We start from the raw sequence: 26,399 nt of genomic DNA on the forward strand, positions 1-26,399 counted from the left end.
CCTCCACCGTCTTTCCCCTTTTCCCGTTTAAGAAAATCAAGAAAGTGTTAAAGAAATCATATTTTGAATTTATACTCCCTTCTCCCTGAGTCTCCATTTTGGGGGTAATTTAACCTGAGTGTATATGGTGAGTATATGCAAATTAGTTTACTCAGAGGAGACAGCCACCATTTGTTTTTGCTTTTCAGTGCAGCTTTAAAGTCTAAGGATGGAAAAAAAAAAAAAGTGGGAGAGGAAGGGAGAGATTTGATTTTAAATAAATTAGATTTTCTGGAAAGGTAAGCAGGTGGTTCATCTAGTAGTTAGGAAATGATTTATTATAAAGAAGTTAAAAAAAAAACTCAGAATGTACACCACTTGAGATGTGGAAATCAAAGTTACCTCCAAAGAAACCTATTAAAACACTGTAATATGGGTCATTAGGAGAGCTGCCACAAACCCCTTAAATTTCCACAGTAGATATGTATGTTTGCTAATAACTAAAAAGATTAGTTTTCATTACTGTGATTTACCTTAGATCACAAAGTATCATTTCTCTACAAGATGGGACTGTCAGGCACTGCAAATTGAAGTTAGTTAACACTTCTGTGTAATTTCCAGGGTGAAAATGAGGAAGGTTTGGAAACAGTAGGACTGTATTTTTTTTTTTCCCTGATACAAAGCAAACAATTATCAAGCAAAGGGCCAATGCTTGGCCCCTGGGATGCTAGTAACATTTCTTAACACCTGCTGAAACAATGACAAGGTATTAATTTGAAAAACAATGAGGACAACCCAAAGCCACAGTAGTCAAGTGTTACACTTTCAAGCAATTTTCAGCAAATGGATTGAGCGAGGGTCCACGATGGTCCTATAATTGTAGCAGTTTTATGAAATGAAACAATAGCAGATCTCCAATGACATACAAGTGTTAGCTATCAGTTCTAAACTGGCACCTCTCTCCTGTATCTTTGGCAGCTGCACATCAAAGGACATTCTCAGTAGGGATGGAGATCCCTACCTGGAGGACTTGAGAGACTTGTCATTATTGTTTCCATTTCTTCCCTGGTGATACTTGTGGCAGATATAGCCTTTTCCTGGGTGCACGTGACCATCTTAGAGCTAAGATCTAAGGCCCGATTGAGCAGAGACATCACTAACTTGCGATGTCAGAAAGATCAATCTACAGTGGTGTCATTTTCATCATTCCTTCTCCTTCCACTAAGGCTTACCGTCCTCAAATGGGTTGAAATGTTAAAGACTTTGATCAAAAAAGTCAGTTTGATTCTTTTCATCCAGGTAGTGAGGAAACTCCATTGTTCTCTCTCTTTTGACTCATTTTTCTCCAAAGCATTTACCAGTAGCAGACATTATAGTATGTACTTATTTGTTTGGTTTTTGCCTGTCTTCTCTTACTAAAACATAAATCCCATGAACTTGAACTTGTTTGGTCTATTTTCAGTTGTGTCCCCAGCACACAGAATGGTACCTGGCACACAGTAAGTACTCAGTAAATATTTGTTGAATGAACACATCTACATGAATAAGCAAGGGCCCCCTCCACCGCCTTTTTCAAGCTCTTCACTCCACTGTGTGAATTATTACTAGATCCTCCCACAAATTACAACTTGTGCAAATCATTTCGATTTTTCTGGGTCTTACTTACGCATTCTGTAAAATGGGAACCATTGACTTATCAGGTTATAGTAATGTGCTGGTGAATGGGCTCTTCAAAACAATCAACAAAATATAAAAGCAATCCCTGATTTGTAGTACTTGCCAATTCCTCTGGTGTAAATACTTTCACCAAGGCTGATTTTGTTGGAGTGAGCTGCATCTAATCTCTTGGGAGCTAATGCTGACAGGCTCTCCAGTCAAACTGATAACCCTGAATCTTTATTCCTTACTTATTTGCCAGGTGAACTTGGTCATGCTATTTAATCTCTCTGTGCCTCAATTTCTCCAGTTGTAAAACAGGATGAAATTAATACCTATCTCACAGGATTGTTTTCAGAAGTAAATGACTGTTATTTATTACACATAAACAATGTACATACAGATGTGTATTTTGTACTATTATCTATGAAATTATCATTTACCAAAACCTTTATTATAGTCTGATTGGCTGTAAAAGCATATATCAATCAACTTACTTTTAAAGGTCAGCATTGTCCTAAGCCATTAATAATTGGTGCAGTCATAGGTTTGGTGTGCTGAAGTCATATTTTTTTCTAATACTAAAATAATTACTCAATTACCCAAATACTGACATATGTCTATGCACTAACTAAAACCATCTTGCGGCATAGCAGTGCTTAGGAGCACTGTTTTAAATCTGAGCTCCTCTGTGTTTAAGATTCTTCTCTTTACAGTGGGATAGTTATGAAGATTAAATATAAAGGGCTTAGAACAGTGCCAGGCACATAGTGAGTGCTTTATAAAGTTTGGGTGTAGTATCTGTAATTATGTAGCATATCATCAGTGGTAAATGTACCACATTTGGGGACATGCTGCATCATTTTCTCCTGCTACTTAGAGAGTAGAAACTGCTACTTCTTCTTGGTTTCTTCATATCTAACAAGACTTCTAATGTAGTATCATTAATTCACAACTGAATGACTATGGATCAGTACACTTCCATTGATATAGAATCCATTTCACTCCATCTGCACAATAAATCTGATCCTGGCTTGCAGGAATCACTAGGTTCGAACCATTAGAAATCACAGATATCGGACTTTTTTTTTTTTTTTGACTTTTCTAAAATAACATTCTCATGTGGTTCAACCTAGCATAACCTGATGCTAAGACTGATTTTTCCAGGTATTTGGGCTTGTCTACAGGTCACCTCTCCAGTCCTCACTGGAGATCTCACTGTTGAGATCTTTCCTCTGTTTTGAGGCCCATAGAAAGCAGTCTGAGACACCAGATCTTTGTGCTGGGAGCCTAGGATTTTAATTTCTGTCACTCATCCTGCCTTACAACCTGGGCATCTTACCATCAACAGCATGTGCCCTTCTCTACTGAAATGGCTAATGAGTGCCAGGTATGGTGCTATGGACTCCACACATGTAGTGTACAGCAAATTCAAGAGTTAGGTATCATTATCTCTGTTTTAAAGAGGAGAAACAGGCCCAGAGACTCCTGGGGAAGTAGAGGTTTATACTTCGGGGCCAGAGAATGTAAATGGCTTCACTTTTCTCCTTGCTGCAGTTCTGTGAGTCTTTTCTATTCTCTGTTCTACTGCCTACATGGAAGAGTCTGAGGTCCCTTGATGAGAGGTATTATATAAATTCAAAGCATAATTATTGATTGTACATTCTTTCATTAAATAAACAAAGTATATGCTAATGCTAAATTCACTCCAATTTTCCATTTTGTCTTCCTTTGAGAAATAAGCCAATAAACCATTACACACTTAGCTTCCTGGGGAAATGAATTTAAATGTTAATATAAATCCTTTTAGAAAAAAACAAATTTTCTCAAATAAGTATTTGAACAAGGAAGGTACTTAACCACGTTCAGAATGAGAAACGTTCAGTACAAGACCCTTGGTGGCTGTTGAGATAAGCTCCCTAAATTTAATATTTTATAATAGACTCACACCTCTTTTGTTAGAAATGGAGAAACAGAATCATTTTCTTTCCTCTTTCATTGGAATATATTTAAATCTCTCCAATTTTATTTTGCTAATAGGCAGGGCAAAGTCTGTCTATAAATGTCTCCTGACTTATCACAGGTAATCTCACACTTTAACATTCATGTGTAGTACTTAACCTCAATTTAAATGTAAATTTTGGGCAACTTCAAGTGCTTTATCTGTGAACTTAGAGGGCTCTCTTCATTAATGAGACCTGCACTAATTATAAGCAGTTTTGTAAGGTTTCCTTAAAACAATTGTGGAATTGACCCCCAAATGAACAAACTCACCATTTATTGGTTTTTAAGAAAACATACAGACACCCTTGTGCAAATTTCTAGCTCAAGGCTCCACTTCCAAGATGTACATGGAGGAGGGGAGGATGCAGACAGAATGAAAGGAACCAGAGACACCAATGCAAAGGAAAGTGAAATTGAAGTGAGTTTACCCTCACACCGGATCTTGCTCCCTGAAGGAAACCATGTCCTCTTCTTGTCTGAGAAACATCTTATTACAAAAGTTTTAGCTTCTCTCTTTCTGATGATCCAAGTTAGGAATATACAGTTTAGCAGCAATGAGTGAAATTAGCACCAACAAAACCCTCATGAAAGAAACAAACTCAAACAAAACCACAAACCCAGGAAAGCAATTTTCAAATACTCACAGGCACGTCCACATATTTAGAAGCTGCCTTCACCTAAGGAGGAAAGAAGAGGATGGGAGTGAGGCAGGTATTTGCGTTGAATTGTTCATAGCTCCAAGCTGTGGCACTCTGAGTTAAAACAATATGCTGACACATGGAGTTGACCAGGATAAACAAAACTGTATGCACTTTTTTTTTAAGCCATAGGCACTTTAGAGAGAGTGTATGAGGGGTCAGGGGTGGGTAGAGAGAGAGGGAGGAAGAGAGAACAGTTTTACAGATTCTGATTTTATAGCTGGTGTGGGAGCTTTAAATTTTCTTCCTTCATTTTTAAAAAGAAGAAATATTACTCTAGACCCAAACTGATTAGGGGAAGTTCACAGTGTAGAGAAGCAACTAAGATGGCTGGCACTTCTTAGGTCTTTGTGTAACTGGGCTTTGTGTTGCCCCTACTGAATCTCTCAATTCTCTGTTTCCATTGAATCAGAGTTTCAAGAGAAGGAGATGTGATAAGTGGGTGTCTTACCTCCAGACAGACACAGTGTCTGAGGGTGGAGTTCCAGAGCCCTTCAAAACTGTCCCAAGGCTACCCTTATGCCTCCTGGTTTTAAGGGCTAAAACACCCAGATGAGAAGTGCAGGAAGTGGTTATGAAATTCATTTTCAGTTTTTGGGGAGGGAGTATGGTAAGTATGTAGTGCTTGAACATGGAGTTGGAGTCAGACCTGGATTCAAATTCAGCTCTCCCACTTATAAACTGTGTGCTCTTGGGCTGGTTACTTCATCTTTCTGAGCCTCAGCTGCCATTCTTCCAAAATGGAGACACTAATAAAGCCCTATTCAGAGGGGTGATATAAGAGTGACTGCACAAGAAGTCCTGGATGTAGTAAGCATGCATCCAATGGTAGCTGTGTTTGTAAACAAATCTGGGTAAGCTCTGGGTGCCGTGGGAAGTCAATGAGTGGCTAGGTTAGAGGAATAAAAACCTACTGATGTTCTATGTGTTTTGTTGTGACTCACACCAGGCACGGTTGAGACTGCATTTCAGGTCGGACAAGGTGTCCAGCTACTGGAAACTACAAAGTCTGCCACACTCACAAAGCAGTGAGGTCTTCTCACTACTCAGGTCACTTCCTTTTGTCATTTGACTGAGACCGGTATTAGTAATCACATTCTATGTCTCCCAGTAAAGTACCCAGGGAAGTGATTTCCTCTATTGCTCTTTTCTGATGTTACTTTTTAAAACATCACCTCCCAAGAGAGATGGCAGGAGGGGGAGTGAAAAGGGTCTCACATTTAGAGTTCTGTGACTGGGCACCATGATTTATGCTTATAATCCCAGCTATTTGGATGGCAGAGATCAAGAGGATTTTGACTTAAGGCCAACCTTGGGGGGAAAAAGTTAGAGAGAACTCCCCATCTCCATTTCAACAAACAAGCTAGGTATGGTGGTATGCACCTTTTATCCCATATATGTGAGATGCATAGGTATTAGGATCATAGTCCCAGGCTGGCCTGGGCAAAATATAAGACCCTATGTGAAAAATAACCTAAAGCAAAAAGGGCTGGAGGCATGGCTTAAGTGGAAGAATGTTTGCCAAGGTCCTGAGTTTAAATGCCAGGTATTGCAAAAGAAAAAAAAAAGGAAAAAGTTCTCCAAGTACCAGAACTAGCTGTCCCTCAGGGAAACTGTGGTCTCTAGAGTTCTAGAATAGGGTGACAAAACTGCCTACTTTGTAGGACTGATACTTGACCAAGTGAGAAAACATACCAGAAAGTTCTTGATAAAATTGAAAGGGAGAAACATGTATCAGTGAACTATAGAAAGGTAGTGTGTCCTCTCTACTTGAATCATTGTCATACCCAAGATGATTCCTGTTTTCTCTTATCACAGATTCTCTGAGAGCCCTACCCTTTTTCCCCTTTGTAGGACCAACCTCAATTGAGTACCTTTTTGTGCGATGTCTGTCTCCCACCAAATGTCATGAGAGCAAAAGGCAAGATAAGATGGCCTTGCTCACAGCACTCTCCCCATGACTTATTGGTACCCAACTTAGAAAGGAAACATTGGAAAAATCTTTGGAGGGACAGAATAAGAAAAAGTTTGTGGCTAGATCTCATGATAGCTGAGAAGTAAGCAGAGGAAAGACCAGATTGAGAGGCCACTGCACTGGTCAATCTGAAACCAGCAGAGCTGAGGTCCTGCAAAGGCTGCCGGGAGGAGCAAACCACTCTTGGCCATGAAGGGGATTTCAGGGAGGCTTTCCAGATTATGCACAATGACCATTTCTACTGAATGATCCCTAACCCCAAATCTGTCCTTTCCATTCCTACTCAAAAATTTAGTTCAGGCCAAAAGGTAGCTTGCCTTTTTTCAAGCCTCCCTCACGGACAATAGTATCTACTAATTAGATGCTTTTCACTCTGCAAAAAACACTTCCATGAAAAATTTCTTCTCTTAACCATCCTGTGAAATGGATGCTATTAGCCATGTCTATTTATAATGAAGAAAACTAAAATCCGTAGAATTTTAGAAATTTATTTGCTCATGTTCTCAGCCCAAAAGCAAGAGAAGTCAGGACTTGGATGTGGCCTTCTGCACCCAAATTCCACCCAGTCTTCTCAGGGCTGGTAGAAAAGCTGGAGGAGCTCAAGCATCAGGGGTCAGAGCAAGTGCTGGCAAAAGAGCTATCCTCAGTTAGAAATCGCCTCCTTGGCTCTGTAAAGTGAACGCTTGGCAGTTGGTGGGAGTTTTGCTACAGCTGAAATGATCAACCTTTAAACACGCCTACTCTCCATTTACCACTAACATGCAGTTCCAATCCGGAGAGTGACACCAGTCAGACTCTATTCCTTACAAGGCAGTTTGGGAAGAGAAGGCAAGCCATGCATGAATGGAAATCCTGCACTCAGAACCTGAAGCTCTGTTATCTGGTAAGTGCTGATTTGCACTTAGACTCACTCATCTTCCTCCCTTTCCATAATTATGGGAAAAAATTCACCCTGGGTTAATTGTGGTCCTATTGCCATTTAGAAAAATTATCATTTTTGCTTGTGGCCTTGATGCTGAGGATGAAGGGGAGTCTGGAAGTGTATTCTATAAGGAAAGTGAAGCAGAGCATCTAGTCTGGAAGAGGCAGAACCATATCATCGTGGTTCATGGAAGAGCTTCAGGGTAGCATAGAGCTTGCCCGTGGTAGTTCTATAGTGCTCATAAGGATGGGTGAGAACGGTGACAGGGCCCCAGGAGAAGATGTAAATAGCCAGCACAGTTCTGATGGGAAGTGACCATCTCTGATGGTGTGGAGCCTTCCCCCTCCCTGAAGAATTTCAAGCCCAGGTGAGGAAGGCTGCTCTAGATGGTTTTACTTTTTTCCTGGTGTTACTGTGGTTTAAACTCAGGGCCTTGCTCTAGCACTTGAGCCATACCCTACACCTTTTGGCTTTAGTTTGTGTTTAGATAAGTTCTCCTGTTTTTGTCCAGGGCCAGCCTCAGATCATGGTCCTCCTACCTCATCTCCTGAGTAGCTGGGATTATAGGCATGCACTAGCATGTCTAGGTCAGGTGTGTTTTTTTTTTTTTTTTTACCTATAGGAGAGGGTACCTCTTAGACTGCCTCCTGTTTTCTGATTCTAATCTCCTTATAAACTAGGAAGTGGTCACCAGTTCTGTTTTTGTTTTTGTTTTTTTTTTGTCTATTTATTTTATTAGGCAGGTTGAGATGCAGTAGAGTAAAACAATGGACAGGACTAGGAGCTGAACTCTGGTCCCTGTAATACTTTCTTGTGTAAGGTCAGCAGAGCTACCAATAAGATTTCCCTTTCCTTTAAGTATCCATAGGAACATGACTTTTTCCAGCTATCTTCTATGTAGAGAAGAGTGATCAAGTCATACCCAACCCACTAGGGCTTTGAAATTATCACCAGAAAACCTAAGTGTGCACCAGTCACTATGTCTAGATCAAACAAATGACAGCCCTTCTAATCTACACAAGATTGTGAAGCTATGTAGATACTATTTTAACAAAACACAAATTCAGTTAAAAAGCTCTACCTATTAAATACAGTAACTTTTGCTGTTCTCTACACTATTATCAATGGTTGTCCACAGAATGTGTGTGTGTGTGTGTGTGTGTCTGTGTCTAATTTTCTTTTCTTTTTTAATTTTAAAAGGAGTCTGTCTAGTGAAGTGGTTTAGAGGATGGGTTCACAATTAGCTGGGTGAGAAGTCTGGCTTTGCCATTTTCTAGCATGGTGACTTTCAACAAGTTACTTTTCTGTAAATGGGGCAATACTAACATTATTCAAAAGGATGCTGGGTGAGTTGAATGAGGCAATGCAAATAAACATGCCTTAACAGTGCTTGATGGCACTAAACACAGCTACCTCCTGACTGCTGGAAACACTGGCTTAATAGAATAGGTAACACTCATGCTCCTCCTCCTGGTAGTGACAGTCACCTTCACTCTGCACCTCTAGGCCATGGTGATCTCTATAAAAAGGAAGCTGGAATCTCCCCAGGTTACCAGCAGGAAACTGAACCAATTCTCAGGTTGGAATACTTTCTGCCAGTTCTGTGACTCCAGAGAACTCACCCCTACAACATGAAGACTGAAGGTAGAGACCTGCCCTCCTCCGACAGGGCAGCTGAGTTGGGTACAGTTACAGGCACTTCCCCAGGCTGTGTCCCAGTTACGCTCAGTAGCACCATCAGGCCTTCCTTCACCATGCCATGTTCAAGCACAAGGGACAAGGGCAAGGTCAGGGCTTTGCCCCAGACATCTAGTTTGACATCCCATCGAGCAGGGACTCACCTGTCCAAGATAGGCAAGAACTATGACAGCAGCTGTGCTTCGTTTCTCGGGACTCCCTGTTTTCTGCCCCTCTGGTGGGGACAATGAATTTCCCTTCTCTAGCAGTATTCCTTAGCCCTCCGTCCCTGCCCCCCAAGTCAGAGTCAGTTCTGAGAGCAGAGATAGAAAAGGAGATAAACCAAGAGAGGCTGATGGTGGCCAGGGCTGAAGTTAGAAAGATGAACCATCAGTGAACAACTTGATTACCGATGGCACTTACTATAGAACAAGTGCCATTCTAGGGGCTGTGGGATGAAGGCACTTGCCCCAATTCCTGGCCCCCTTCCTAGATGATGTCTAAACACACAGTCTCTCCAAACACTCAGTGGGTCACTCAGCTCCTTCAACAACCAACAATAATAGGCAAACTTTTTTGAGTGCTTATCTCTTATTAAGCAATGAGTTAGAAATATTACATGTTATATGAAATCCCCACAGCAATCTTTGGAAAGGAGTCCTATTAACACATTTTACAGTCGAAGAAACTGAAAACAAGAGAGATTAAGCAATATGGCTTGAAGTGACACAAGTAAATTATAGCTTTGGACCTCCCATCCCTTAAGCTGCCTATTCTACCATTTATATGTACTTTTAAAGTGTACCTGACTACCTATTTTTTTTTTTTTTTGGTAGTTCTGGGGTTTGAACACAGGCTATTCCACTTGCTAGGCAAGTGCTCTTTTGCTTGAGCCATGCCTCCAGCCCTCCAACTACTTTTGTTGACTGGTCATATCCTCTGTGTGTGTATGTGTGTGTGTGTGGACACACCTAAAATGGCTTCTCCAGGAAAAATGCATAAAGGATTTGAATAATTATCAGGACTGACTCAGTCAGGACAGAAGGTCCAAAACTGTTTCTCTGGCCTGAAAGTCCTAGCTAATTACCTCGGCCCTCCACCTGACTTAGCGTGTGTAGACAGGCTTAATGGTTTCTCTATTCAGCTCTTCCATTAGTTTTTAGGTCCAACGAATGGAGTGTTCCATTCGTTGAACACTCACCATTCTGGGATTTTCACAATGCTGATGACTAAGGGATTTTCTTCTGCCTGGTCCTAATAAGGGGGACCTGAGTTAATCATTGTGTAGCTTTGACAGGGAGCACGGCAGGGGCTTAAACCACTTCTCCTGCTTCATTTGGGGAAAAAGCAACCCAGGTGCAAACCACACGGACCTGAGGGTTTGATACTATTAAATCAATGCACAGACAAAAAAAAAAAGTGGATTAGGTCCTTTTTGCAAACAGAAATCTGGTGGGTAAGACTCAAAGATGGCAGAAAAAAAACCCAAAACTCTGACCAGATATCACTACATTAGTGACTGCCTAGGCTTCCCTTTCTCCCCATGGTCTCTTAAAAAAATTTCAAGGAAATGATTTCTTCTCTGCATGAGCTGATTCCACCCCTGCCCATCTGAGTTCATGAGTGCTGCGTTGATTTCTCTGCTTTTGCCCAGAAACCGTAGACCATCCCACCATTTCAAAGGGTTAGCTGCATTTACTTCAAGGTGAATTTCTGCCACAAGGCTAATGATGCAAAATTGTAATTTTTTTCTCTACTTTCCTAACCCAGGCAACCTTAGAGACATGTTGTTTTTTTCACTTTTGTTTGCTTAAGAGTCAATCAAGGCAGTTTAGGATGTAAAACTTGGTACCACTATGATCCTAAAATAATTTTCTCTCTTATTCAATTGTTCATCTATTGTCACCTTTACATGTAGAATCTAGGTTCTATAGGAAGAAGAACTTTTTTCTCTCTCCTCAGTGCCTATACTGCTAGGTATATAGTGTTGGCTCAAGAAAAGTTTGCAGGCTAAAGACTTCAGAGCATGGTATGCTTTACCCAGTAGAGTTTTCTAGGGCTTTCTTGAAATTGGTGTTGGAGCTACAGCACTCTTAGAGGACAATTAAGAAAAGTACAAGTAGGTACCATCGGTTCAAAAGGAACTGGTATTTGTCAGCTCTACTAGACAAGCTTAAAGGTCCCCTTGTTTCCTTTCTCTCAGTAGTACAATGGAGCCTGGGGTCATGAGGCAGATACCTTGGCTGCCATTTGGGTCTATCACTTACTAGAAGTGGGCAGGTAATTAATCTACATAGGCATCAGCTTCTTCTGTGGAAAAAAGTGCCAATGACAATAAGAACAATAGTCCTCCTTATAAGGCAGTTGTATAGGTTATTAATTTTTTAAAAAGAGAGTTCTCCAGAGCCAGGTATCAGAGGCTCATGCCTGTAATCCTACCTACTCAGGATGCAGAGGTCGGGAAGATCAAGGTGTGAAGCCATCCCTGGCAAAGAGTTTGTGAGAACCTACCTTGAAAATACCCAAAACAAAATAGGACTGGTGGAGTGGATCAAGTGGTAGAATGCCTGCCTAGCAAGCATGAGGTCCTGAGTTCAAACCCCTGAACTGCCAAAAAAAAGGTGGATTTCTTAAGTGTTTACCACATGCAGGGTACTATTCTAAGCATTTTACCTGAATTAATTTACTTTTACCTGCATTAATTTACTTTTACCATGCTTGTAAAGGGTTAAAGGAGTCAAAATGGGTAAACACCTTTGTGTAGGATCTAGCACATACTATGTGTCCAGTTCATATTCGTTCACATTGGTTATTATATTTACACTGCCTTTTAGGTCTATCTCCAAGCAAGCTGATTTGATTGGCTAGGCTTAAAGGTAGAAACTGGACTACATGTGCTGGGAGTGGGGGAGCATTAAGACTTAAAACCCCACACGCTTGGGTATGGTGCTTCTGTCTCATGGTTAGAATGCTTCAGGTGAGAGCACGAGGCATTCTGTGGAAAGAGGCCTGGTCATCTTCTCTTTTTTTACTATTATATTATATTATATTATAGGTGTGGTCTAGGCCCTCTCTGTGCTTCTATTTCTCCCTAGTTCTTCTGATGTAATCTCTCAGAAAGAGATTCCTCGGGACTTGTATGGCTCCAAGGAGTTCTCTGTATTGGAACTTGAAGCCCAGCTCACACTGTGATAATTATTTCCAAAGATGCTTGTGGGCAAGTCTTTTCCTCCTTATCCGCATGCCCCTTCCCCACTGAGAACTGGCATCTATTCATTCATCCCTCTTGCGTCTGGGATGGCCTGTGACTATTTTGACCAATAGAACATGATGGAGGTGGCACCATGCCAGTTCTGATTCTAGTCTTGAAGACGGCTGGAAGCTACTGTTCCCTCCCTCTTGAAAGCCAGCTGCCACCAAAGTCTGACTACCCTGAGATCACTACTCCACAGGGAACCACACACAGGCCGCACTCAGAGAGAAACCCAGCCACTGAGGCCCCAAGTCAGGGAAGGAGTCACATGGAGAATCACCATGTGATCTGACATCTAGCTGCTGACTAAATGAGCCACTCAGTGACTGCCACATGCAGGCGAAGAGTTTTCTGACCCATCAAATTGTGAGCAAAGTACAACGATTGCTTTAAGTCATTAATTTTTGGCATAGTTTGTTATGCAGCCATAGATAACAGACACACTCAAGAAGACAATATTTTGCCTCATACTTCCTCAACTTTCTCCACTGAGGGAAGATTGATAACGGTCTAGGACAGGACCCGGGTATTCCTGGGTCTCCTGTATATGAACACATTAGGTAGCAACCTGATAGTTCCCTGATCATTTATTTGTGGTATGTATTGGGCACCTATGTTGATGGCAGTGGCCAAGCACTTTACATATAATTAGCTCAGTTAATCACACATGGAAATACTGAATCTCAGGAAGGTTAAACAATTCTCAAGAGTTGAGTAGTAAGGGTGGTATGATTACAAGGCATACTTACTAGCTATATGACCTTGGGAGAAATCATTTAATCTCCCACAGATTAACAGTATCTCTCTTCTTTAGGAAATCCTATGAGATGTAACAGGTTGGCATCGTAAAAAGCACTCAGCATAGTGCGTTGTACACAGAGAGCTCAGTTAAACATTGGCTAATATTATCTCTAGGGTCTAATTCACTCACAGTTAGCTGGGAATTGGGGGTACCAACTATGTTCCCATTATTTTCTAGATTAGAACAAGAGTTGGTAAATACGGCTTGTGGGCCAAATTCATCCTGTTGCCAATTTTTATATGGCCCATAAACTAAGAATAGTTTTACATTTTTAAATGGTCAAAAGGAGATGAAAGGAATATTTGAATTTGCACATGAATTAAGTGGGAGACAGTAGGGTATGGGGAAAGAATTAGAAAATAAGAATTTCTAATCCTATTTTGACCACTAAATCCTTGGCTGGCTTTGGCTAGTTGCCTACCAAGTTGGTCTCATTTCCTAATCTATTATAATGAAGGCCAGGTTAATTGTTTTTTCCTTAGATGCCTTCCAGATTAAAAAAAAATGTGACTCTTGGAGGGTATATATATATGAGGCAGGTTCTAGAAAGAATGTGGGAGATATTTTACACACCTTGAAAAGGTTATAAATACCCTAAGAATAAACAAAAGGCTATTAATGTTTTAGTATTAATAGGAACTGTGGAAATAAGGCTCCAGGAAAGACTATAGTAACAGGGAAAGGGAAAAATTAGAGATAAATAAAGACTGTTCACATAGGTAACAGACAATGAAGCCCAGGAGGGAGACTTGGCAAAGACGTAAAGGGATTACAAATAGGCAGCATGTGCTGAGCATTTTCCATGTGCCAGGCACTGTTTTAGGTGTTTCTCATCAACCACCTCATTTGCCATATCAGCAACCCTCCAGCTCTGTCTTCACTGGCCTCTCTTCCTGCTATCATGGGGACAGATGAACATGGTGCACATGAAGGAACATCATAAAATGCACGGTGAGCTCTTGGCACATGCTATTTGTTCTCCCACCCAGGCACTAACCAGGTCCAAGCCTGCTTGCTTCAGGATCAGATGATCAGGTTGTTCAGGGTGCTATTGCCACAGAACATGCTGGTCATAGCAGGTCAAAGGAATGACCCTCTGTGTCTGGGAAGTAAGCCCCTCTGCCAGTTTTCTTAGAGTCCCTCCATCTGCTCATATCCTGTTTTCATGTTTTTTTTTTTTATGGAAGAAATGGAAGGGCAAAGGATGATATCTATCTGCACAAAGTCTCCATGATAAGCATAGTCCTAGCCACATCTATGGCTATATCATACTTTGGCATATTAGATGCATGAGAAAAAGGACATTGGATTTCTAATTGGGTTTAGAGGCAGTCCAAGGAAGAACATACACTTGATTTGGATGTACGGGACCAAATTCTAGCTCTACCACTTACTGGACAGGTTATTTAACCTTTCCACCTCATTTTCCTCATCTGTAAAATGGGGAGAGAATTCCTCATAAGATTGTTGAGTTATTAAACAAGCCACAGAGTACAGTGAGAACTATGCTTCAGCTATTAATGTTATTTTTCCTGGAAAGGCAGGTTGTTCTCCCTAATGGATCTTGTATATTAAGGTTAGTTTGGCCCTGCACTATTCAGCAAACTGTGTCTATTTAAACTTAAATGAATTTAAGTATAATTAAGAATTTAAAAATTCTTGGGCACCAGTCACATTTCAAGAGCTTGAGAGCCACAGGTGGCTAGTGACCACTGTTCAGGACAGCTCAGACATAGACTATTTTCATCATTGTGGAAAATTCTACTGGACAGTGCTGTCTAGACTCAAGAGACATTCACACAGTTACGACACGTATTAGTAAGCATGGAGAATGTGCTATTCAACTCCATGTTAGAATGTAGAATTAATTGGAGGAAGAAGGAAGGAAAGGAAAGAGTACAGGTGTCAATAGTCTCATTGTGTGGATGATGCAAGAAATAAAGTTGTCAAGGTACCAAGAGGATCAATAATGCTGATACAGCTGATAGAAGAAAGGTAGAGAAGGGGGAAATTGGTAAAGTGAGCTAAAGTCCTACCAGAGTAGGGAGGCAAATAATCTCTAAGATTGGCCAATCAAGAAATAGTCACATAATAACAGTACTTACAGATGGGGGGTAAAGTGAATTGGTTTCAAGGGTCTCTTCTAATGGAAAGGATTAAAAGTATAAAGCGGCAGGTTGGAGAATTGTTGCTTTAAAAAACTGAGTGTTTTTGTACTATTTCGTTTTTAAGCTATATGCTTATATTACTTTTTAAAATAAATTGTTGAAAAAGAATAAAACAAGTTGTAGAGTTTTCAATGTTCTTGTGGAGAAAGACATTTTGTGGGAAGAATGTGTCATTTCCTAGGATAACTTCCTCAAGTTCTCTGGTTAAGAATCAGTATTTAGAGATCTGTCCTGTACAAAGGCAAAAGCAAAACCTGACAACCCCCACCCCTAGTCTGGATGCTCTAAGTGCATCTTGGGAAGATGAATAAATTTTAAGTGCCAACTGAGGGATCGACTGCTTGGGTGAGACAGAATGTGTGAGTGGGCGGGATGTACTGGGACTGTGTGTGCGGGTGAACAGTTGAGCAAACCTTAGTCCTGCCTGGGGCCAAGTGACAATTACAGTGAAAGCCCCTTCCAATGCCTTCTGAGGACTGCAGAAAAACACAACCCTTAAGTATATCTGGAACCATAGACAGAATGATGGATTCCCAGAGCTGTGCCATCAGAGGGATGAGATGTCTTCACTGCTTGCCAAGGATCAAGAGCATGCTGGGCCAATTGTGAAGTGCTATGCTCATGTAAGCACTGAGTTAAACACTACATAAATGGGTACAGAGTTTAGTTTTGCAAGAGAAAAGAGTTCTGGAGTGGATGGTGGTGATGGTTACACAATGTATGAACACTTAATACCACCAAACTGTATTACTTCAAAATAATGAAAATGGTAAATTTTGTCATATGTATCTTATCAAAATTAAAAACCCCAACACTACATAGATGTATATACTTTGTGAGGTCATTTTCACCCACTCTCTTTTTTTAGGAGGCTCAGACTTTATAAATGCTGTTTTTTCAGATGTGGGAACGCTGACATGAAAATTTTCTCATGAGCAGCTCATGGCTCAGAAAAAGGATCATTGGCTTTCAAAATCTGATTCATATTTGAAAGAAAAGAGTTAACCATAGAAATGCTAAAAAAATAAGATTTTTCCTAAATTAACAACAAGTGGAAAGTGTAAAATTTTCAGAAAATGAAAAAGAGGGTGAAGTTTCAACTCTCACTCTGGCTGTCTCAACTGTTAGCTATATGTCCTTGCTCAATTTTCTCGTAACATTGAAATACTTAATACCTGACATATGGTCCTATATAAAATAGGAATGTATTTACTGATGTTTGGATGCCGAATTTACGTAGTCTCCTCATTGTGCAAATGAAAAAAAAATCAAAAAACCTGGTCTCAAGGATGTTACACAGCTAAGAAGTAGCAGGGCTGGGATTTGAACTCACATGGGTCTGACCCACCAGGCTGCCTCCTAGATGACTTCTTTGAGCCTCAGTTTCCCCATCTGTATGTGGCGATAATCATCATGTCCAGCATTATCTTTTCCACAAGATAATTTACCAAGGTATGAAGGTAAAAGTCAGATGATGACTATGGAAATGCTTTGGAACGAAAAAAATATTCTAATGTTCACTGATCACAAGTAAGACTCCAGAAATAATTGTGAAACCATCATGGACAATCTGAAATGAGCCCTGAGGACCACTGCAGAGCTTCAGAGTGGGGAGGAGGCAGGGGACGGTGAGAGAGCTCCTCTGCTTTCCTGCAAGCATCCTTAGAGAAGAGCACAAAACCCCAGCTGCAGGGCTGCTGCGTGATCGCATGGCTTCTGTGCATGTTCATAAATATTGATTATGATTCAGCTATTATCATAATAATGAGGGTGACCATGCCTCCTACAGCCCATCCCACCACACTACTCAAAGTCCCTACCTTTCGTGAAACAAAGGGCTGCTGGCATTGCCGCGGAGCCGAGGGAGAGGCAGGGAAATGATCTCTATTAAGCAAAAGCATTCTGTTCCATGCACTGATTAGGAGCTGTAGCCTCGTTAATGAGGAGAACCGTTCTTGTCTCCTGTTGCTGAGGATTCTGTGCTCTCAGACTGGATCCAGGAAGTATATGTTCTCATCTCTCTTCCTCCCCCCTCCCCAGGGCTTCTGAACAGATGCCCAATTGAAGAGCCCTGTTTTTCCTTCATTTCTGTCCCCATCCCTCCTTCTCAGACAGGATTTTTATAAGGCTCAAGGGTTTCTTCAAAGACCTCCCCCCCAGTGCTGCTAAGACTTAGTGATTGCATAGTTACTTTTTGCCTGGCAGAGGCTAAGCAATTTATTAGCAATTAACCCTCACAGTGGTGGGCACGATGACTATCGTCACTTACAGATGAGGAAACTGAGGCTCAGAGAGGTTAAACGAGTTCCTAAATGACCCACACTAGTGGCATTATAAAGCTGGCATTTGAACTCGGCTCCCTTGGACTCCAGGATTTGCACATTAAAGGGCCATGCTGTATTGCTGCCTTTTTCATCCATTTATGTGACACACTTGCCTTAATTTTGTCAACTCTCCAAGGAGGCTTATTTTTGTTCATTAGAAGTGGGGCCCTTTGCCTGCTTCTGGCTCCCCGGTTTTGCTTTGCTTTTGAATGTCTTGAAGTTCAGTAGAATGCAAGCTCAAGAGGACAAGGACCATGTCTTGCTGATGTCCCCAGGCCCTGCAGCGTCTTGGTGCTGAGCAGGCGAGAAATTTTACCGAATGTAACATCCTGCATGAAGGAGCTATCTGCCACCCCTGGTGCCCTGACTATCCTCCAGGCTGCCTCAGCTTGAACTTGAAAGAATGAATTGTTTACATCATCACTGCCAGTGACAACTTACTGATCAACCTAGGTAAGTTACACAGTAGAGAGATTTTCACCCGTTTTCTTCCTCTTGGATAATGAGTGGTGAAAATGAACAAGTGGATGACATAGGAGGCCAGGATTCTGTGACTAAGCTAGCTGTACAGGTCATTTTTCTTCTCTGGCCTCAGTTTCCACAGCTGTAAAATGGGGTGACTAGAAAGTCTGTGTGCTTCCCAAACTTCTGGCACGAATATCAACTTCCTCATATTGACTACAACCCATGTGCCATCTGTAACACATTTACCTAACATTCTTTCAATTGGCTCTCTTTAAAAATAATTATAAAGGGAAACATATTACTACTATAAGTGGAAAATCAATATATCACACTCAGTAAGAGAGAGTAAGGGTAAAACAAATAAAATCAATATAAATAAAATGAAGTTATTAAATTCTAGGTAGGCACAGTTGGCCTCTAAGAGTGCTGATCTGAGGCCTCTCTCCCTGTCTCTCTCCTTCCCTCCCCTCCCCTTTCTTCTTCTCTTTCTCTCTCCTCTCCTCTTCCTCTCTCTGGCTCAGAAAAAAAAGGCCTCTTCTTCCCTCTCCTATTCTCTGTCTCAAAGGAAAAAAAAAAAAAAAGGCCTACCTAGTAGTGGTGGTGTTTACTAATTCCACCGTGCAAATACTCCCACCATGGTCAACTTCCAGCTGCCAGTACGCCATCATAAATGTGGTGACAGGAAGAGATACAGAGAAATGGCTCTCACCAGCAGGCAGGAACCTGGTATGTCACTGGAAATGCTAGACCAGAAAATCTCAACAGTTCCTTCTAGTATCTCTACATGGTAACTTTCAGACAATAGAGACAGAATTGTTTTGTTTTTAAAAACCTTTCTATCTCTTCAACTCCTGGCTCACTAATTTACGTACAGTAGTCATTTAAAACTCGGTGCTTGATTGAGTGACTGACTGCAATATTCCTTACTTAGTACTAATAATCACAATAATATCTAATGAATACTTACTGCACTCCACATATATAACATTTTCTCATTTAATTCCATCCACAGTGCAATGTACTTCTTATTATGATTCCTACTTTACAAGTTATTAAGCTAGGGTCACAGGTAAACTAATGGGTCCAAGATTATACTTCAAAAAGGGGCAGAACTGGACAAACCAGAAACCTCAGGGCATATGGGCATGAAGCTGATTCGAACCAAACTATGCCTGAAGAATGGGCTATTCTTACAGTGCTGGGGATGGAACCCAAAGCCTTGTGCATGCAAGGCAAGTGCTCAACCACTGACACATATCCCCAGCCATAGCCAAAATTTTGATTAAGGAGGTAGAGATTATGTATGAATGAAAAATTTTTAAAGAATTAAAATGAGACCCAAACTGCTAAAAATACACTAAGCACAATGGAAAATATCTTTGATGAATCAAAATTTTGAACATGCAAATATCCTGAAATGTAAACGATGATTTTGGTTGATCTTGTTAGAGACAGTCTGGGTCGTTCACAGGAGATAAAGATTATTATGCTGGAACTAAAGTATTGAGAAAATACTGGGTTAAGATTATTGGGTCATTTAACCTTTCTTATAATTCTGAGCAAGTTGATGGTCAGGTGTAGAAGGGCTATTTATAGAGCACAGCCACACGCCAGGTGTGATACCCTTCACTACCCTTCACTGTGTGTCCAACTGTTTAGTAGTCCCACTCTACAGATGAAGAAATCAAAGCTCAGAAGTGGTCGATAACCTGTCCCCATTTCTGTTTTGCTGGATTTCACTCTCACAACTCAAACTTTTTCGTGGTAAGTTTCTCTCTGCATGTGGTTTGGCGGTCAGGGCAGATGCTATAACTTTTGATTTCACAATAATTATTTTCTGTTTGATGCTAAGCATATATTCATTAGGTACTGCTTTCACAGCTGGCATTTTTTGTGACCTGTTGCTCAGACCTCCCAGTCTGAACAAAATACTGTGTCTATCTTATGTTTGCTTTGAAAGGTGTTCTGTTGTCTACAAAAGAATATTAAGGGAAATGGTTAACTGTGGATGCTTATCTTTTTTTCCTTCTCTAAAGCTTCTGCAGGGTTGCTTTGGACAGCAGGTGTGTTAATTGTCAAGTGCATTTTTAAGGCAGCAACTGGAAATGAGGATGTCCTCCTAGGCGATAAAAAGATCTGTCACAGACCCTGAAGTCAATGTCTAATTCTAAAACATCAGGAAGCAACTGATGAAAGAGGTTTTTGAAGACATGGCAGATTGGTGCTTTACAGCTGTGTAACTTTAGGGCACAGCGTTTTGGTTGGTATGCTCTGAACAAAATACAGTAGAAGAAATAAATGGTGGCTTTTATTTTATTTTATTTTGAGGATTAAACCAAAGCTCTACACTTGGGCCTCACTCTCAGCCCTTTTCGTTATATTTTGTTATAGGGGCTAGCTGACTTTAACCAGATGGACTTGAACGCATGATCCTCCTGCCTCTGCTTCCTGAGCAGCTGTGTTTACAGGTGTGCACCACTGGGCTCTGAACTCAGGGCTTTGTGCTTTCAAGGCAAGTGCTCTATTACTTGAGTCACACCTCTTTCCAATGGTGACTTAGCTTTGGCTTCAGAAGACCACAAGCCTGGCACTGACTTGTCACAGGGAGCTCTGTGACTTCTCAACTTCTGCAACTGAATCAATTTTGGTAAAATCACTGCTTCCAATCCTTAAATTCCACATTATGGGTAAGCTCTTCATGATCAGGTGCCTGCCTAGCATTCAACTCCACCCCTGCCATTTCCTTCCTTCTGCCCTGGCTTCCCCGAGCAACACGAACTTGCAGTTCCCAGAATGCACTAGGTCTTCCCTTTCTCCCTCAGGCCTTCATAACTTGGAACATTCTTTGATTTCTTCTTTGCCAGGCAAAATTTTACTTATCTTTTAGGTCTTGGGGCAAATATCATCTCCTCCAATGGCCTCCCAGATGAGGCTGGGTCCCTTTTTGGCCTAAGATCCCATTGGATTGGCTACTTCTCTCTCTCTCTGAATAATAATACTGCTTGTAATTACTTCTTGGGAATAAATCTGTCCCACAAATGTCCAATAAGAGGCATTATCTCTTTTATTTCTTGCTAAGACTTCAGTACCTAGCATGTAGTAGGCACTCAAGTGTGTTGAATAAAGGACTAACATAAAACTGAAGATTATCTGGAATACGCCAAGGAAGTGGGGAACTTTGACAGTTCCTTAACTTCAATGTTTTGAAAAACTGGTTGATTAGTAGGCTAATTATTTATAAATCAATGTTGCTGGTAGATGTTGAAAATAAATAATGCTTTTCCTTAGGAATGACATCAGTTAGTGGAGGGTCCCTGGAAGAGTCATCTCCTGACTTCACTGATGGGTTTCTGACATGTATTGGGAATAACATTGTCATAGTACAGGGGGAAATGAGTGAATTCTTACCAGCTGTGACTTTGGGTGAATTACTCGATGTCTCTCCTCTGTAAAATGGGAATAAGCACTGAACCTACTGCATGGAGTGATTGAGAGGATGGAGGGAGACAATGCAAGGAGATCACTCAGTGTTCAATAATGTCAGCCATGACCAAGCTTGGTGCTCGGGTCGAAGGCAGGCCCAGCCACTCTGCAACATATCAGACAACTGATCTGAATCCTGTGGCTGATGATTTTATGCTCTTACTGTCTGGAGGGTGGACAGTACCTTCCCCATTGGGGTAAAAAAAAAAAGCCATCTTGTCTATCTTGGTTGTTCTTCTAAGTCAAAGCAGAAATGAAATGCCATGGAAGAATACACTAACAATTCTTATGAACATTTAACCTACTCTAAAATGCAAACTACTTCCTGACCAAAATATTTGTGGACAGCACGCAACTCCTCTAATCCACCTCTGGCTGACCAAGGTGACAGACTTGTTTGGAGGTATGACATTAAGAGCTGTGCACAAAAGCAGTGACTTACACCAACTCAGCTGTGTCATAGATCCTAGTGGGAAGAGCCATGTCTTCTTCGTTTCATCTCTAAGTGGCAAAACAGCCATAGAGAAAGAAAAAAAATGGTGAATGAGGGTAATTCGTGACCTAGAGGACTAGATGCACAGCAGGCTTGGAGCTCCTTCTCCCTGTGCTGAGTGGATTTCATGCTGTGTTGTGACCACCTCAAATGGATCTGTTTGATGGGAGGATGGCTGCTGAATTCTACAGGCTTCAGAGGATTTAATGTAACTGTTTCATTGCTTTGGGGTGGGAGCTGGGCTCCTCCAAGGTCTTCATCCCTCTGCAAAGGCTCCGGAGTTAGGAGAGGGAAGGCTCGGGTGGAGCTAGGGGTTCAACCTTTCTGAGCCTCAGCTTGTCATTTGTTGAAGAGCACTGGTGGAATGGAACTGTTCTGAGATTTCACAGATAAGATACATTTAAAGCACTTAGCTCTGTGCCAGGCACTCAGCAAGCGCTTAAGGAATGCGAGCTGTACTCCTGTAGTTATTTTAGACTTCCAAAGTCATGTAATAAAACCACCATCATATTGCGGTGAAGGAAATGGAAGCTGGTGTGCTCCCTTGTTCTAGGTTACCCAGCTCCAGGGAAAGGAACCAAGCTGAGCTCTCTATTCAGGGCTGTCTTTCTTGCTGTAGCCCACTCCCTCTCGGGACACATTCAGCTCAGCCCTGCTCTTCAACACATCATAGTTTTGGGACCTTTCATCTTTGCCCTCTCCAACTGGGTCTCCACCACCAATACCCACTTAATCCCTAAACACTGTTTCATGTTACCTGCAAAACATCCTGCAAGATGTTTCCTGCCTTGTGGTGACTGCAGATGCTTTTCTCTCCAGAAGATTCTCCCTTCCTTTTTATCCAAGGCTAGCTCCTAAAGTCTCTGCTTGTGACATCTCCTCCAAGAGATCTTGTATGGCTGTCCTAGCTGAGAATACCCTCTCCACTTTCCCTTTCTCTCCCTTGTAGATCCTGTGCCACACTTTCCTCCACTTGATCATCAGTTCTCCTTTCTCCTTCACTAAATGTAAGCTCCAAAAGGATAGAGAGCTTCTTTTTTGCTCTTTCCTGTGACCGTAGCACCTAGCACTACAACTGATACCTAAGAACTCTGGAAATAGATAATGGGCAAACAAGTGAGTAAGTGAACGAATGAAAGAAATCTAGGACCAGTATATTTGTTAGTACCTAGATGAGACTGAGGAAAGCATTTGAACTTTCTGAGAGAGGGATCCAGGCACCTGCCTGTCCTGTTTCTTGGCCTCCTAAAAGAACAGCACAAGGCTACCCACAAGACAGGGACCTTTCCAAACAGGCAGCCCACACAAAAGCACATCTTGCAGGCAAGGGAAATGGGCGGATAGTTGCTAATTGCGTTTTCCAACTGGGCTGATCTTTGAAAAGTTTTAGAGGCGCCTGCCTCCATCCATCCCAGGCTGCAACTGCTGCTGAGGCTGCTGAAGGAGGAGAGGAGGGTACGCTTGGGTGCCTCTCGGGCTGGCAAGATGAAGCCACATCTCATACTCCCTCCTCCCCCAGCTCCTCTCCAAGAGAGGAAGCAATGCAGATGGAGACGAGAAATAAATATTCCTGCCTGCTCCGCGCCACTGCAGACGTTTTCCAAAATGTCTGGCTTGGACCATGAAATCAAGCCCACCCAGGAAAGGAGGCGCTCAGCAGGAGAAAGAGGGGGAAAGGGTGGCATATTTGTCGGTACTCGTCAGCTTTCTGGGGGGCAGAGCACATGGCTCATTCTTGGCAGTCCCGCCGAGGTGGGGATGTGGTAAGTGCACAGTAATACTTGAAGAATGGAATCAGAAATGGGAATGGATTAAAGATAGCATGCCAGACTATGGGCATGGGCTCTATGACTCTCTCCAGGGTCCTAGGACGCACAGCTGGGTCTTACACTGGTTTCCAACTCTCTACACAATACCTGCTCTCTCTGCCCAACTCTTTTCACATCTACTGAACTGCTGAGAAGTTAATACAACTGGGCTGCAGGCATCCTTCAAAGGCCTTTTGGAATTTGGGCAGAAGCTCAGAATCCATGTGTGGAGAGATTCCTGCCACCTCAAAGCACAGCTCGCCCTCCTAATACTGGAATCCTGGCAGGAGACAAGAACACAGGCTGCAAATGAGAAGTGGGTGCTTTGGGCCTCAGGGTGGCCAAGTGTGTGGGAGAAGTGTCACTAAGAAGGGAAGTTACAGGCCCAGCAATAGGCACCCGAGTGTTCTGCATTACGGGGCTTGCTGTGAGGCTGTAAAATGTCTCAGGAAAGGAGAGAAGATAGGAATTTGAGTTAAAAAAACTCTTGCACAGGACACTCTGGTCTGTTAGACTCTCTGGGTACTGTTTTCTAGATGTGGCTGCCACTAGACCTCTTGGTCAGTCATTAGGGTGGCCCTGGAGCTAATAAAGAGCAGAGAGGCCTTCCTTGTTTTCATGGGTTCAAGTCCTGTGCAGTGGAAGTACATGCTTAAAATGAAGTCTTGAAGCAAGTGATGTCTTCTGTGGATGTCAGGGGGATATATTCCAGAAATGTTGTATTTAATTCTGTCCCTTCTCACCATTTTTACAATTTCACTGAAGAATGAAACATTGTCTAATAATTCCCACTCATGTGCCCTGAATCCTTCTTTATGAATCTTCCCCACTCATTTGCCCATCTGGCTTCTAGCGCCAGGCAATTGCCAGCTGAATCCCACTCTCTCCAGGAAGCTGTTCCGTGGTGGGGAAAAGCCGGCAGGAGACTTGGGTTCTTGTCCCCAGTCTGCCCATTGCTTTGTGACCTCAGAAAAATCTCTCCCCCTCTCTGGGCCTTGTTTTTCTTCGTTTGTCAAGGGAGTGGGTTTCGATAAGTTTTCTTTCAGCTGTGACATATTTTCGGTGGCTCTGCAGGGTGAAATTGGGTAGAAATGCTGTCATCACTATCCCCTTCTTACTCCACCTTCACCAAAAAGCTCCAGGGACTAAGACCATCACAACTCTGGGGATTGAGTTCAATTCTTATACCTGGGAAGGTCAGAGCTGCACATCGAAACAAATTAGGCATGTGGAAACACGGATGCTAGAAATGGTTTAAATGGTCTCTGTCAACACTTCCCTTAATCCCCAGGAAGAGGGAAGTATGGGTTAGGGGAATGGCCAAAGTAGGCCATATTTGGAAAGAAGTTGTGTGCCTGCATGTTTGTGTCTAATAATAACCTTGTTACATGCTGTTAATAGCTGCCATTTGTTGATGTCTACTATAAGCTAGGACCATGCTACCATCTTTCACCTACATTATCTCATTATAATACTCATTATAAAAGAGATTATCCATCCTTCACTCTCTTACAGATGAGAAAACTGAGGCTCAGAGAGGGTGAGACACCTGCTCAAGATCACATAGCTAGCTAATAGTGGTAATGGGATTTGAACTTGGTTTTGTGGGATTTGTAAGATGGTGCTGTGCTGCCTACTATTGTATGCTGCGTTTCATTTTGGCATTCAATACCCATTTGCAGAGTCCCCATAGTGAGGCTGTTTTAAAGACCCACAGACAGTGGATCCTAAGTTGATTGGCTTTTCTATGGCACTGTCAAAAGGAAACAGCTCAGAGCCTGCAAGAACCCTGCTGTCAGAAATGTCAGGGAAGGGGCTGGGGGATGTAGTTTAGTGGTGGAACATGTGGTTAGCATGTGCAAGGCCCTAGGTTCTAACCCCAGCACCAAAAGAAAAAATAGGGAGGGAGGGAGGAAGGAAGGAGGGAGAGAGGGAGGGAGGGAGGGAGGGAGGGAGGGAGGAGCAGGGAGGTATGTGGCGTGCAATGTTATTCACCTGGCACTAGGAAGGGTGGGTCCAGGAAGCAGTCCAGTAATCACACTCCACTGATCACTTATCTACAGGAAACAGGACAGCATCTGCCTACCTCCTACCTCACTTTCACCTTTGCTCAATTTTGGCACAAAACCGGAGTGTGTCAGAATTTGTGAAGGTCACAGTCATCTTCTCAAGAGGTTGTGAACGCAAATACTCCTAAGCCCAGGCAGGTAGGAACCCAGGAATCTTCAGGAAGGGGCTGCAGCAGGCTACAGACATTGTCCAGTCTGCAGAGACCTAAAGGCTCAGCTTGGTACCCTATGGCTATGCCATGGCAGACCCACGTAGGACTGCACACCTCTCTGCATGAAGTCTCCTGGTTTTTCAACATAGGCAACTAATTTGGTTAAGAAACTACCTGCAGCAGTAAGGACCATATGAAACATACTCACAACTCTATCTGACCTGCAGGTCTCCATGTGCAGTCTCTAAAATTAATTTTTCTTATTTACAGGTGAGGAACTGTGCCCACACTAAGTGATTTGCCTGAGATTGCTAAGGTGGGCGAAGCCAGGCTGCCCTCTGCATGAGTGTATATAGAGGTGTGTGTGCATGTGTGTACAGATGTATGTACATAGACCCACATTCACAAATGTTGCATCACCTGGCTTTATAAACTGTCCTGTCTGTTCTCTTTGTATTAATATTACACGTT

The 26,399-nt window shown here is 42.1% G+C and overlaps 1 protein-coding gene across 12 annotated transcripts in view; it reads right to left on the reverse strand.

Moving 5' to 3' along the window:
• Nucleotides 1–26,399, reverse strand: part of Cadps (calcium dependent secretion activator) — a 450,183-nt gene that overhangs the window by 39,489 nt on the left and 384,295 nt on the right. For all 12 annotated transcript variants that reach the window (XM_074044111.1, XM_020172817.2, XM_074044112.1 and 9 more), the window contains one exon: nucleotides 4,284–4,316. In XM_074044111.1, the coding sequence (XP_073900212.1) occupies nucleotides 4,284–4,316 (33 nt within the window). The remainder of the gene's footprint in view (nucleotides 1–4,283; nucleotides 4,317–26,399) is intronic.

Source organism: Castor canadensis, chromosome 10 (genome assembly GCF_047511655.1).
Source record: "Castor canadensis chromosome 10, mCasCan1.hap1v2, whole genome shotgun sequence".
Lineage (NCBI taxonomy): Eukaryota > Metazoa > Chordata > Mammalia > Rodentia > Castoridae > Castor > Castor canadensis.